Below are 14442 nucleotides of genomic sequence, written 5' to 3' on the forward strand. Positions count from 1 at the left end.
AAAAGAATATTTAAGTAAATATCGATACAATTCAACTATTCTAATGGTTTCAATAAATAAAAAAGAAGATACCGATCATCAACTATTAAAATACACAACCATTTGAATTGCTCACAATTGAGTCATTAGTTCCAAGTTATCAAATTAGTTACAAATTGATTTTCAGGCCTTCGATTAAGAATTTTTGCGATGAAACAGGCGTGATGTACAGTCACACAAGCTCTGGTAAGGGTTCATATACTTTAATATGCTCTCATGCTGCTCTCACTGGACCGACGAGGTTCCGAAGTAGAGAATGAATGACATCCAATAAGGACGAAAAAAATGTGCGAAGAATTTGTGTAAAAGGCGTACATGTCCTCCATTAGCGCATATGGATCCTAATTTCCACGGTGTAACGTAAGGCTGGAGTGGTGGTACAGTCGTCAACTCGTACGACTTAACAACATGCCCGTCATGGGTTCGCGCCCCCCATACATAGGACTGATTATCCTGCTATGGTAATATAAGTAAGTCACTAAAAGCTGCCGTGCCCACTAGCGGTATAGGCAGGCCATGATCAACAGCGGTTGTTGTATCTAAAAAGAAGAGAACATAAGGCCACCCTGTGTACACACCTGCTTGTCTTATTTTTTAGCGAAACAACAATGCGATTTGGCTATTGATTTACTCATAACGAGAAAGACAGTTCCACATCATATGGGGGTGCTCAGTCCATGAACACGTGTTGTTAAGTCGTACGAGTTAGACTGACCCGCTAGGACTCCTCCCAATCTGTCATCATTTGTAACTACACGCACCTAGGTGGCACACACTCACTGCTGTCGTTTATTCTTCTTCAAAAAAGAAAAACCTCGAATTTCTTGCATCTGTTTTCCATCATTTTGTCGTCTTCGCTTACTTTATTTCTGTGACGCATATATTATTCGTCCGCGCTTTTGCCTCCACCTTCCCTTTCACTTCATCATCCCACCACTTTTCTTCCATCTCCTCCGCCTTCTCCTCTCTTTTCGCTACCACCTTTCTGTGCATTTTCGCCATGGGCTGCTTCTTGTGGCGTTAGTGTGATTTGACTACTACTGATTGCGCGCAAGTTTTCTCTGCTTCGTAGCGAATGTTTCGCGATCGATCGATAATGATCTTGCAATGATGTTTGTTTTTATTCTAGCATCATCGTTACATCCATACTTATTGATGTTGATGATTACACTTTCGCCAAAACGCATTAACTTTCATCTTTCTTTCTATACTGTTTGCTACCCCCATTACACCACGCGCCCTTCATGTGGCTTCTTTCGGTAAACTCTCATGATGTGGTTATTAGTGTACTGTTCCACACTTGTTCTCCAGCAGAATATAGTTTCCCCTGATAGTAATAGAGTGGAAGTCTTCACAGACACACACACTACAACAAAGGGCGTGTGTGTGTGTGGGTTTGTTGTTTATTCGGTTAATGGTTATACGCTGAATATATAAATGAAGAGTGCTGAGGGTTTTGTTCTGTTGATTTCAGTAATTTCTCTTTTTATTCTTAACCACGCGCGCTGCTTGTCGTTGCATAATCATTTCACCTTTTCCTACTTTCACAAACTGTCTTAGTACATACTGCTGCTGCTTCTTCTTCTTCTTCTTCTTTTTCCTTTCCTGTATCTCCTTCTTCCCTATGCAAGATTTTGATGTATGTTGGTATGATGGTGGTGGTGGTGGTGCTGGTGTTGTTGTAGTCGTTTGTGCAAGTGTGTATAATATGCCCTTCTTCTGCTTTTCTTCTTCTTTCTCTTCGCTGTGGTGTGGTGTGCGCGTCTCTTCCTTAAGTAGTAACCTGTCTACTGTGTTTGTGTAGTGTTGTTATTGTTGTTCCCTCTCCCTCTCACACTCCCTCTATCTTCCTCTCTCGCTGTCTCTCTCTCTCTCTACTCTTACTGACGATCAGTGGCGCGCAGCTTCTCCTCGACCGCTTCCCGCGAGGCCTCGGAAAGGTCAGTAGCCTGAATGTATTTCTGGACGCCGACGAGCGACTTCTTCAGTGCGTCGAACGAGCTCGAGTACAACATCTTCTTCTTGACCTGCGCGCCGCGTGCATGAAAACGAGAGGGAGAGAAAGAGTTGATAAAATGTATTAGAGAATATGCAAACCGGAAAGCTGTTAGAAAAAAAACAAAGGAAAGTGTCCGATCCTTACCTTGGCAGTGTCTGGGCACCAGGACATCAGGAACAGTTTCTGCTTCTTCGAGCTCTCTGACGTTCCCTGACACTGGTGCATGTATTCAAAGTCGAACAGTCCATATCTGGAAAAGAAGAGAGAAATGTACCTTAATATTCCTGAACAACAACAACACACACACTCTTCCCTCCTCCTCCTCCTCCTCTTGCCACACCACTTACCGGCATTCACCGGGGCCGCCTTTCTGTATGTCCTCCAGGAAGCTGTCGTATTCCGCGTTACGGTCGCCGATCACCTCAACATCGATCTGTTTCTCGTCGCGAATGTAGAAGATCACGTAGCGGTGCTTCTTATCTTTCTTAATTTCCTCGTAGGTGGTCTTGCACACGTCCGATACAGTTACTCCGGAAGCCTACACAGCAAACGGGGGGAGAGAGATAAAGGAAAAGCAGAGGCCAACATTAGTCAAAATTGCAAATAGGCGTTTTTTTATATTTAATATCGTTTAGCAACCTCTTAAACTTAAGCAAAAAGTAAAATTCATCTAAAATCATACATAGAACACGTGGACCAAGAGAAATCAACGATCTTCTCCAAGACTTTTCTTTAGTTCGGGAAAAGAAGGAAAAGCGACACGCGTGATCTGTTTGCTCTCTTCCCTTCTCAGCCCCTTAAAATCCAATGACGGGAATGATGATGATGATGATACATGATGATAACAACGTGAAATAGACAGCCAATAGGGAATAGGACAGAGCAGAGGAAAGTAAGCGCAGCAGAAAAAAGAAGGAATGGTTGTGGTACCGGAGCACGGGATAGAGCTCCTCGACCGAGAGAGAGAGCACACACATGCGCACTCTGACGTGCCGGTCGGTTGAAGTTAAAAATAAGCGCCATCTTCCCAACAGCACACACACACTCAACCCAACCCAAGCGCGGTCGTCTTCGTCATTTCGGGAACATCTCATGCGTGGTGCTGCTGCTGCTACTTTGCGCTTTTGCTTCACTGTACTTCTGCTGCTCTGCGCGCTGATAGCGGAAATAATGTTAGCCGGACCGTTTTTCTCCGTGTGCGAAAATGGGGTGTTGGTAGCAACACACCGAAGGAATCTTTAGCTTGCACGAAAAAGAAGATTTTCTAGACGGAAGAGAGAGTAGTGCCTTCTTGTCGTGCGTATTCTTTCTCTTTAACAGTAGGATTATTGAGAGGAGAGAAGAAGATACAAATTTATGCTATTGAACAGAAAAGTTCTCAACACACGTGTTTTTGCCTCCCGGAAGCATGGAGGAGCGCACCGGAAAGTTACGGTCAGACAAAATTAAATTACTACCGAAAATTCTCAGACTGACAACATCAATCATAGATAAAGACTCAACACGTGGAACTCAACCACGAAATACAAACTCCGAAAGGCATTGTATAATATCTCGTCTTACAACACAAAAATATATTTCCCAAAGCGAGCTCTGCACCTGACACACACGTTGTTCCCCCGGCGTTCCACTTGATAGAGTCCACCGAAACGTATGAAAAGCAACGGAAAAATGCCGGCAACGCCTGTTGTTCTAAATCTAGAAGAAAACACGTTCACCTTTCTTCGCTTTATTCAGTCTCCAAAAAGACAACACATATATCGATAGAATCGGTGTACCGTGCATTAGAGAGATCGTGTTACGCACACGCGTTCTCTATTGGCCCGTACCACACCAGAGCGCGTTTTCCTAGAACGGCGCTTCTAACGGGTGTACGTACGCGCGCGCTTCAGCGCAACCCCACACACACGCACGCAGCAGCAGAGGTCTTTGCCATCCCGAAAAAACCTTCGAACACTTCGAACGCCGCGAGCCGAGAGTCTCATGGCAGCAGCCGCACGGCGCTGCGCGTAGAAACGATCTGCTCTAAATTTAAAACTTATTTTTGGAAAAACCATGCAGGATTTCCCGTGTGCGCGACACGCCGCACAGCACACTCTGTGTTTCTAAAAAGCGGCCCAGGATGGCAGCGACGTGTGACAACAGGGTGGGTACGTGGAAGAGGGGAGGTATTACTCGTTTCCGCTTGTTGTGCAGTTATAGTTTGCAGACCAACTCCGGGAGTCACAAACCAATGAAAAACGAAAAATTCAATTTTATCCACTTTTACTCCATGGACAACTGGAATGTTTTTGCGTTCTCTTGCTGATGTTTTCCTTTCGGGTGCCATCATCATCATGACCACAATTATTCGCGCTCTGTAAAGGAGGTGGTCACATTTTTGCACAACTTCTGAAGTACGTGCCGGACGTGTTCTTTATCGGTGACCTACAAACTCCGCAGAAAGAACAAAATGTAATGGTTGAAGAGAAGCTACGGTGAGAGAGTAATGTTGCAAAATGGGCATCGACACAGACATAACCTATGTTAAGTACTTCGCGTTCGAAAAGTGGCATACATTGATAAGGAAAATATCAGAAAAAATGTCAGTTGCATTCAGTAGAGAAGTCAGACGATTCAGAGGAACGTCCAATATACGGGAAAACTTTGCTCCAATTCACTTTACAATCTGCAAGAGTTAATGATTTCCTGCTACAAGGCCATGTGTGTTGAGGTGGGCAGATAGATATTAAACAAGTCTAACTAGTTTTAGAGCAATTTTCTCGAACCATTCATGAAGACATTAGACTATCGGTGGCTAAACTTGCCCAAGGGGAAAGAATTAAATTACCGAAGCTAGAGCGCCTGCGAATACAACCTTTATAAGAAGAACTGGTTCTTCATTCTTGATTTTTCTTTTTATCTAAAGCTAAGATATGATACGAAAGACAGCGCAAACCTGTTCGACTTGCTATCAGTTAGACATGGGGGAAATTGGAATTTAATGCCGTAAGTCTAGTGACTAAATCTCTACAAGACTCTAGAGTACTTTGTTTTGTCTTATAGAGACAGTGAGAACATCATCGTAATGACCTAAAATTACATACTTTCTGATGATGTTAACAAGTCGTGTAATGACAAATCCAACCGAAACTGTAATCTACTCAAACTGTCTACAAAAAGGTTACTAGGGGATGATTAATCAACAGCACCAGAAGGCCGCTTGAAAACGAATTCGTTCCCAATCTAAAAATCACATCGATTACTCACAACCCAAGATTACAGATCACCAGCTCCGGGGCAGTCATAGACTACCGTCACACGTGCATAAAAAGTAGTTGGAAATGAGTCACTAAATTGATTCATTTTAATTGCCAACAATTAGCTTAGCAAGGCTTTGAAAAAAAAAAATAAACGAAATAAAGATTGAAAACCAAGCACAAAAGAAACAAAAATATATGGATAAATTACTAATTTACTTATTATTTTCGTCCTTCAACACAGAAAAATGGCAAGTATGGATGGGGATTGGGGTGACAAAAGGTCGTCCTTCACTTGCTTAAACAAGCAGCGCGCGCATACGCTCGGTACAACAACACTGGATCACCAAAAATGGTTTGTTTCACGTACAGGCAGGCTAGGCTGGCCGATCCGATCGACGACGACGATCAACAGGAAGGAATCAATCCACAACCAAAAACTTCCTCCCAAGCAAACAGACACAAACACATGGCCCCCGCTCTTAATGCCGGTTTATGATTGTTGTGTGGTCTAATGTGTGTACAACACAACCGTACAGAGAGAGACAGAGAGATACGAACAGGTCGAAAGCCACACACAGCTCCACCAGGTAAGCGCCCCTCCATCCTTCCTTTCGATTGACCATATAAGGGCACCTCGAAAGTGCAATAGAGTAAGGGAGCACCCACACTCCTTCTCGCGTGTGTATGTGACGCTATTTCGCCAAATTGAGACATTTATTGTTAGCAACAGATTTACACACAAATGTTCGTTGTGTTTCGATCGCATTTGGATCATACAAATCATAACCGATTTTTACAACAGGATGATGAAACAACACGTGTCTGTCTCGTTGTCTGTTGAGTCTGAGGGTGGCGGCTGTGCTGGGCCCTACCAACCCGGCCTTTCCGTCAATGTGTGAGCTGACTCATGCAATATCGTTCGAACCGTGACCGTGAGAGCTTTGGATGGACACAGACAGCCACACATACTAACAACAGATGAAGCGAAACCCACGAAATCAGACGATCGAGAGACTTTTGTTGTCTTGCACGCAAACAGACACTCACACACACAAGTACACTTCTGATCATCGCGTCATAAATGGATCGTAGGTTCGCTGTTTTCGCGTGAATGCCACCAGGAGAAAGAAACCAGCACCACAAAGAAGCGGTCACCAGTGAATGTTGCTTACACTTCAAGGTTGTGGCATACATTTTTGTGTGATGCACCTTTCCCATCAGCGTCGTTGTGTTCCGGGCCAATCGATATAGGGGCGGGTGACGAGGACGGGGACGAGAGGTTGCAAAATTAACGCACGAAGGACGACACCTTGCATCTTGCTGGGAGGACTGGGCGGGTTGATGAAGTTGGTGCTGGTTGCGTGTTTTCTCCTATTTTTATTGCCTTCGTGTGTCATGTTAACAACAACACCGTCGAGCTGGACACGTTTGTAACATCCTTTTTCCTTGCTGGCCATAAGCGTATGCGCGCCGTCAAGGTTCGTGAACGACAGTGCATCCAAAAACGATTGCAATGCACAAATATAGGAAGTAAAGCGGCAGGAAGACACGGAAATGAACGTGTGCATACTAAACTCTGCCACAAGAGAATAAGAACTTGAAATTAAATTGAAAGGAAAATGCTTTTTAAAATAACTGTGGAAGACTTAATCCTAGTGCAATTAGAAACGTTTACATTTAGTCAAAAATTCTCTTTCAAATCTATAAACATGCGCGCAACCACCAGTTTCTTTTATCTCCAAGGACAAAATGATGATGTTAATTATCCGTTTTTTCTCTCCAAAAATTAGAAAAAAGGGATGAAATTCTCTTCAAAATCGAAAGTATTCCAATTGAAAGAGAGAGAGAGAGAATTGGGGAGGTCAATGACCCGATGTTGTTGTGTGGAACAATGGACAAGGATCTCTCTTTTTAACGTTTCTTGTGCAAATCCTCTCTTCCATGTTTGTGTTATGTGTGTTGTTATCAATCGCTGATTCCTCCCACAAAAACAATACCGAAGCACCTTCCGAGGGGTGTCGTCTATGTATCACATTAAAAAATAGAAAGAACTATTCTCCCCGTCAGGAACACAATTCTGCACAAGACAAAGGTCTTGTCCTTAGCGCTGCTTTCATTTTTTCGGTGTCTTTGTGTTCCATCTCTTTTGCGTACATTGTGTTGGGCTTTCCATAAAGAGCCAAAGAGCCAAAGAGCCAACATAACAGACAAAGAGAACACACCACCAGACATTTGAGGAAGAATGACAGCGAGAGATAGCGGAGAATGACAATTCCCGGTTCCTTGTTGGGAAGAGGAAGCAGCAGCTACCGGAAGTCTCTCTGACAGTAATTGTTCATACGATTGCACTGGAGGGGAGCAGGCTAGCCAAAACACATGGCCGAATGAAAACGAATACGAGTGGACGACAGTAAATGCAAATTCGCTCTCTTCTGTCTGGCTTACCACCGCGCACTTCTTAAAAACCAACAGGCCAATGTGGCCAGATAAGAACAGAAAACAGAAGCCGCACACCGAAACATGCCAAAGAAAGTTTCAATAATAGCTGCCGACGACTTCATGCAACCAAAAAACCAGACCTTTTCAAATGATAACAGAGCCAAGCGGCAAAGCATACTGATGATGATTCAACAGCTCAAGTATGTTGTTTGGGGAACACGACAACACACCACCACCACATTACTACTGGGCGTCTGGGGGTTCGTGGTGTGGCGTGACGTGTGGTTCGTCTTTGCATGTTGATTATTGTTGCGTGCACGTGCTATCAGTCAACATTCGGTCAATTATTCATCATGAGTCCCTCCTCCTTCCCTACCGGCGTTAGTGGCGAGAGACACACGCGTTTGATGCTATGAAATCCATAATGTCCACCAATACTTCGCGATCACATTTTGCTGACCGTAACATACAGTCGCAACACAGTCGATCTCCTTCTTCTCTTGCAACGAAAACTATGCTTGGAATGGGAGTGAAAGGAATGTTGAAAACGACGCATTTTTGTGCAATGGCGAAATTGGACGCTTCAAAGCTTTGTTGGTGTTTGCTCTTGCGATTGCACATTTGACGTTTGACGTTAGACAAACAAAGGCTTCCACGTAATCATTTGACTCTTAATCGGTATCTTCATCGTGTTGTGGCGTATCTTATCACGATATACACATCATGGCCCATGGGTCGCCGCGTAAATCCAACTTCGACCGGAAACCAAAACGATACTGAGTGTGTTTTGAGTGCACAACAAATGCAAACTCATTATATGACATTACATTTCCTCGATAGTATAATGGTCAGTATACCCCCGCGCCTATCATCTTTATGTGACATTTGTTTGTTCCTCCACCGAAGATCCGGGTGATGGTGCACCCAGCCCCATCACTCTTGAAGAATACACATACATTTCAGTTGATGGTGAATCAAATGCATTCGCGACATCACCCTATTAAGTCGTTGGAGACTATTTGGCATCGTCTACAATGAGGTTGGGACATCTCCCATCTTGCAGCAGGAGAAGAATCAGTTAATACTGCGGTGCTAAAGTAATGATCATAGGAAAGATCCTCCGAGATGGTTTGCTAGGCTAGAGATCTGTTTATCAAGAAACGCCCTGGAATCGCCCCTGGAAGACTTCGAAATCCCGACTAAGACTCTGGATGATTCTAGACGACACTGGACAACTTCGGACGAATCCAACTGCTGGAGGAACTTGTGGATCCTTATTTTTCCAGAGTCGGAATCGGACTAACAATAGCCGGAATTGGATCGGAGTCATGGATGCGCTACAGATTGCACCTTTACTAAAGCAGATACAATCGATCCGAAATTTGATTGATGGCAATATTTAAGACACTTGAGTGTCTCACGTTAAATTGATTAGTTTAACTAAATTATTGCTTATTAAACTGGACGCTTTTTTTTCATACCTTTTCATGCCTCTCAATATTTACCATCCCTTTTTCAACAGGTGTGTGTGCGTATGTCTATGGAGCATTTCCCTTGTCGTACTTACATTAGCGAGGAAAAATCAGCAACTTGTGACACATTTTCCCCATCCATCGGACGATCATCCAATGCCACAGAGTGTGGGAAAGGAACGGGAAGATAATGTGGAAAGAGTGTGGAGTAAGGTGGTCACGCATCTACTGATACCACTTACCCAGCTGCTGCCGCTGTTGCTGCTCCTGTGCAGTGGTGTGTGTCAGTGGTAACGTGTGCAATTTTCCGCCCCACACAACGGCATCATCTTTCAATATTATTAGGCCTGTCGTCGTACCAAGAGAGTGGGACCGACGACACATCGCCCATTTCCACCCTTTTCTAGCGGGGAGTAATTAACCAAAAGACATGATTGAAAAACTGAATTCTCATTGAACCGTCCTGCGCGTTACGCCCCACCTATACCCCCTCGCGTGGGTACCGTTATCTCTTGCCAAACGCGTTTGTTTTATTCGTGTTGATAGTTGGCAAAACGCAGTCATCATTTGGACCAAGTTGGTGGGGAGGTTGTTTCCCTGCATCATTGTTTCCTTCTACCCCTTGCCTTACACCCGCTCATCCAAAGCAAGTTGACTCATCTTGACCGACGACCAAGTTGCGCAAATAAAAAAAAAGACCGAAGAAAAGGCTAAACTCTCACAACTCAGAGTAAAAAAACAACAAAGTGACGCCTTGCGATGCGCCTGTGTGCTCCACACAGCGCCTCACACACAATCAACCGAACCGGCCCTTCTTTGGTAGTGGAAACTGGAAGCACCTCGTCGCACACACGCGGAGATCTGTGGGGAGCGGCGTTTATCAGTACGACACACTCATACACACATACACACTTACACCAAACGGCAGAGTGAACAATACAGATGCACTTTATCGCACAGCGCAACGCGCTTCATTGCGCGCGTGCTCTTGGTGTATGTGTTGAGGGAGAAAAGCAAAAAAAAAGGCCGACGACGAGCAGAAAAAGGCATTACCCGGCTCATGAAATGCACACCACCACACTTATACATCAATGTAATTGTGTGTACCGGTCTTTCTATCTCTCTCTCTTTTTTATCTAGCTTTGTGCACAAGTGTATTGGTGAGCGTAGCGGTGTTCCGTTTCTCGCTACATCTCATTCTCACACCTGGAACAATCTCGGCAATAATCATTGCCATGGGCGATGACTCACGCAACACACCATACTGCACACACACATTCATATACAGCCTATCCCTTCAAGCAACGCCTTATCATATCATTATCCCCCTCTCTCCTCTACACACATACATACTTTCATACTCTGTGGGATGATATTGTGACGGTTGCGTATCATTTCTCTCTCTCTCTCTTTCTCTCAGCGGTACACTCGCACACACACACAGCCAACTTTGCTTGCCGCCGCGTGCACACACCGTCGTCGCTGCTGCTGACAACTTTGACCATATATGGTAATTTGGCTCTGTATTTCACCAACCGTTGCTACTGTATGTGTGACTCGAGCGAGGGTGTGTGCGCACACACACACACATACTGCCCGGTGTCATAGTGAACGAGAGAAAAGGACGGTGATTTTGAATGCCATTCACACCGTTAATCATTCGCATACTTCCAGTGAATTTCTCATCGCCTTGCCCTGCCTCATTCCCATTTAAGGAAAAGCAGGTGGAAACAAACTTCCAAAATTCGCACCAAAAAAGCAGGGAACCAATTCTCATCAAAACAATCAGAAATAGCACGACAGCAAAGGGAGAGAGCGAGATAGAGATGATTCTATCAGGTGAAAACACCCTCTTCTTCCTTATCAAATATTTTTTATCGACGAATTGGTTCCCATCGTCATCGAGCGAGATATCTCTCCCGTACCCCCTCCCTTTCTTTTTCCATTGAAACAGGCATTACCTTATAAGGTAAATCGATGCCCTCTCTCTATCTCTCTTCTCACTCCATCCATCATGCTCATTGCGCGCTACATTGCATTTTCACCCAATACACATACACCACCACACGTAAGCTGACGAATCAGAAAGAAAGAAAAAAACATGTCCGTCACTTCTTTCCGGTCTTGACATGTGTGTGGAGGACACACATTTCACGAATGAAGTACACAGAGCGTGCACACATTCAACTGACAGTCGCAAATATTCTCCTCAAATGTCTCAGTGTGTGTATGTGTGCGTTTATTTCAAGCAATGGTGAAGCTTTTTTGCACTGAAATCGGTGAAGTTTTTCGCGATCATTAACGCGATTTTAAACGCTTTTGATGGCCAAGAAACTGAATGAGAGAAACGAGGAAGAGACGGAGAACAGGGGAGTGTAAGAGTTAAAAATGCCGGGTTTCCGTTCTCTTTCTCTCTCTCACTCACTTCCTCTCGGTATCCAATGATGACATGAAATGCCGGCTGTTTCGCTCTGACGCACTTTCAGCTCGAAATGCTACTACAGCCCTGTGTGTATGTGTTTCGCTTGTGTAATAGTAGTAGTAGTCGTAGCAGGCAGTGGAAAGCTCGGTGCATGATGAGCCACTTCTTCCATACACATACACACACACACACGCACGAGCGCACGCACGCGCACACACTGGCCCCTATTTGGGTGTTTGAATGTACAGTTTCCGTCCGAAGAATAAAAAAAAAATACTTCATCGTTGATCTGGAAGGGATCATTTTAAAAATAAACTTCTTTCACTTCTCTCACACAGCCTTGTTTCGTTGAAAGTGTTTTTGTCCACTTTTGGCGACCGTTCGTTTACATTCTTGCATTGACCGCAAATTTGCTAATTTCACTCGAACTCCAGCACACATAAAAGTGCAAGCACACACACACACATTCCCCGTCTACTCACCATTTTAACACGTTTCTGCTGCTATTCAATTGGGAAGAAGTTTGCTTTGCCGGTTCTCTCTTCTGCTTCTCTCGCTCGTGGAGTTTTCTTTCACACACGCACACTAGACGTCACTCGGCCTTATCCGCACACAAACAATACACACACAGGGCAGGCAAACCACTAGGTTAGCTCCGTTTCAGAAAAGGTGTGACTTCCCTCTGCTCCAAAACAATGCCGTGTGTCGTCACTGCTGACACACAACAAAAGGTACACACCACACGGCACTTGCAAAAACGCACGCGCACACACACAGAACTACGTGTACGGGGTCGGTCGCAAAAACTGTGAAGTAGAAGAAAATGTTTGTCAATTACTGTACCGTGTACAAAGGGGCAAATTGCGAAATGTGGTGACGAAAGAATAAAGCTGAAAGATGCCGGGAGTAACAACGGTCCCACAGTGTTCTCCAACACTTACATCGGCTGTCAAACTATGGCCAAACACTACTTCAACTCGCTGGCGCTACTTGCTGTCTACACACAACTACCGTCCGTGAAAGAAAAGTACACTCTGAACGGCGCCTTCCACAGTGAGCAGCGTTTTACCTCCTGCTATTGCTAGTGGCGCTCGTGTGTGAGTGTGCAGTTTCGTTCAACGAAATCGCGCGTACGTGATATCCCCGCTGAACGAGGGACAAAGACAGCACTACTGTGGTCTTAGCAACCATCAAGCGGTGTAGGGGCGCGTGCGAAAGAGAGATCAATTCAGCCTGCCAAATGTGTGTGTGAGGGGGACGAGTTTTGCATGAACAAGCCGGCACACTCATACACACACACTCACCACCATCCGCACCACTACACGGTCAAGCTGTACTACCAACGTAGCGGAAAAATGCTGCGCTACCAGCGAGCGAGCAAGCGAGCGGGCGAAAATCGGAAAACGCCGGTACGTCCAGTTTTCCACTCAACAGCGAATACGAACGCCACATGCAGAAGAGCTTTTGATCTTGATGAAGAAGAAGAAAACAGACCTGCTACGGGATGAACCGGAACCGGAAAGTTGCTTCTTCCATCGCACCACTCTCCTCTCCCTCTACCGCAACATTTCCCTTACTTCTAGTGCGGTTTTCTTCTTCCTCCCATTTCCATTTGGTGTTCGTTGCTCTTCACTCAAAGAGGACTGGTAAAGCGAACGTACGCGTGTATGTGTGTGGTGATGATTGAAAAGTATTCAGATAATTTTAAGCAGCCTTTCCAGCCCAACGAAAAATAGAGTGAGACCAACATACAGATAGCTCTTTCTCTTTCCAACTAATGGAAACCAGACACGGCTACACGTTCTCGCTCATTAAACCCCGGCTCGGGCAACGTTTAGCTTCTACGGTGTATGTGCTTGATCTGTACTTCTAACGCACACACACACACGTACACGCTCATACCGATTCAAAATGGGTGTGTGCCCTACGGGCGAAAAACCGTCATCGGTGTGCCGGTGTTAGCGACCGTACCCATACACACACACAGATGCAATGTGAGCTAAATGAAACGCCGCCTTCGATGTGTGATGCCACTCTGCGGGAGATGCGTTCATCGCCACACACATAGGGAATAAACTTTTAAAAGAAAAAAAAAAACCGGACAATCTGTCTGATCGGAAAAGCATTTCCACTGTGCAAACGTTGCATTTTCTCTGCAGCCCACCGCGGCACACAGGCAGCACGGGAGCGAGAGAGGGCGTAGGGAAGAGATGTGAATGAGAGAAAAGAAGAAGACCGAACCTTCGATATCGCTTCCTTCTCCTCTGCACCACACACCGCCCAAGAGAACAATTGCACATTTGCCGAACATACTAGCGAAAATTACACAAACGTACATGGCACACTCACACACACACTAGCAAAGTGGCTGATCGGCGACAGAAAAAGCCTGCAAACGCTACATTTGTAGTACCTTTTTCGGCTAACAAAAAGAACGCATGAACGCACTACTTGCTCCCTCACACACACATTCATGTACACGCGCACCGTTCTTTTGCACACCGCTTGCTGGAGGTGAGGGATTGTGTATCCTCTCGTTCGATGACACATCTTTTTAGCGCACGAAGTTTACTCGAATGGCCGGTTAGTTTCCTTCATCCTAAAAATCCTAGAATGCAAAATCGCAGCGGTGTGCTTACCTGAGGAAAACAAGACCAATTCTAGCCGAAAGGGTCGACGACACCGGGAAAGCGAGAAAGACACGTCTGCTCGCTGTGAGTGCTTGCGGGAAGAATGGCGTGCGCGACGGTTCACAACAAATCAAAGGTAGCGAAGAAATCGGCTCGCCGACTGGCTAATATAAACCAAGTGACCAAGCGAACGCAATAC

At 45.1% G+C, this 14442-nt stretch overlaps 1 protein-coding gene across 2 annotated transcripts; it reads right to left on the reverse strand.

Annotated features, from left to right (window-relative positions):
• Positions 1-1498: 1498 nt before the first annotated feature.
• On the reverse strand, positions 1499-14362 carry LOC121599456 (cofilin/actin-depolymerizing factor homolog). Of its 2 annotated transcripts, none has more exons than XM_041927276.1 (5): positions 14253-14362; positions 12096-12419; positions 2386-2576; positions 2183-2288; positions 1499-2066 (listed from the first exon to the last, which is right to left on the reverse strand). In XM_041927276.1, the coding sequence occupies exons 2-5, from the start codon at positions 12096-12098 to the stop codon at positions 1920-1922; spliced, it is 447 nt and encodes a 148-aa protein (XP_041783210.1). In that variant the 5' UTR covers positions 12099-12419; positions 14253-14362; the 3' UTR covers positions 1499-1919. The 2 variants fall into 2 exon arrangements, with proteins under 2 accessions (XP_041783210.1, XP_041783211.1); XM_041927277.1 differs by lacking the exon at positions 14253-14362 and adding an exon at positions 12555-12666.
• Between the last annotated feature and the right edge of the window lie 80 nt (positions 14363-14442).

Source organism: Anopheles merus, chromosome 3L, assembly GCF_017562075.2.
Source record: "Anopheles merus strain MAF chromosome 3L, AmerM5.1, whole genome shotgun sequence".
NCBI classification, from domain to species: domain Eukaryota; kingdom Metazoa; phylum Arthropoda; class Insecta; order Diptera; family Culicidae; genus Anopheles; species Anopheles merus.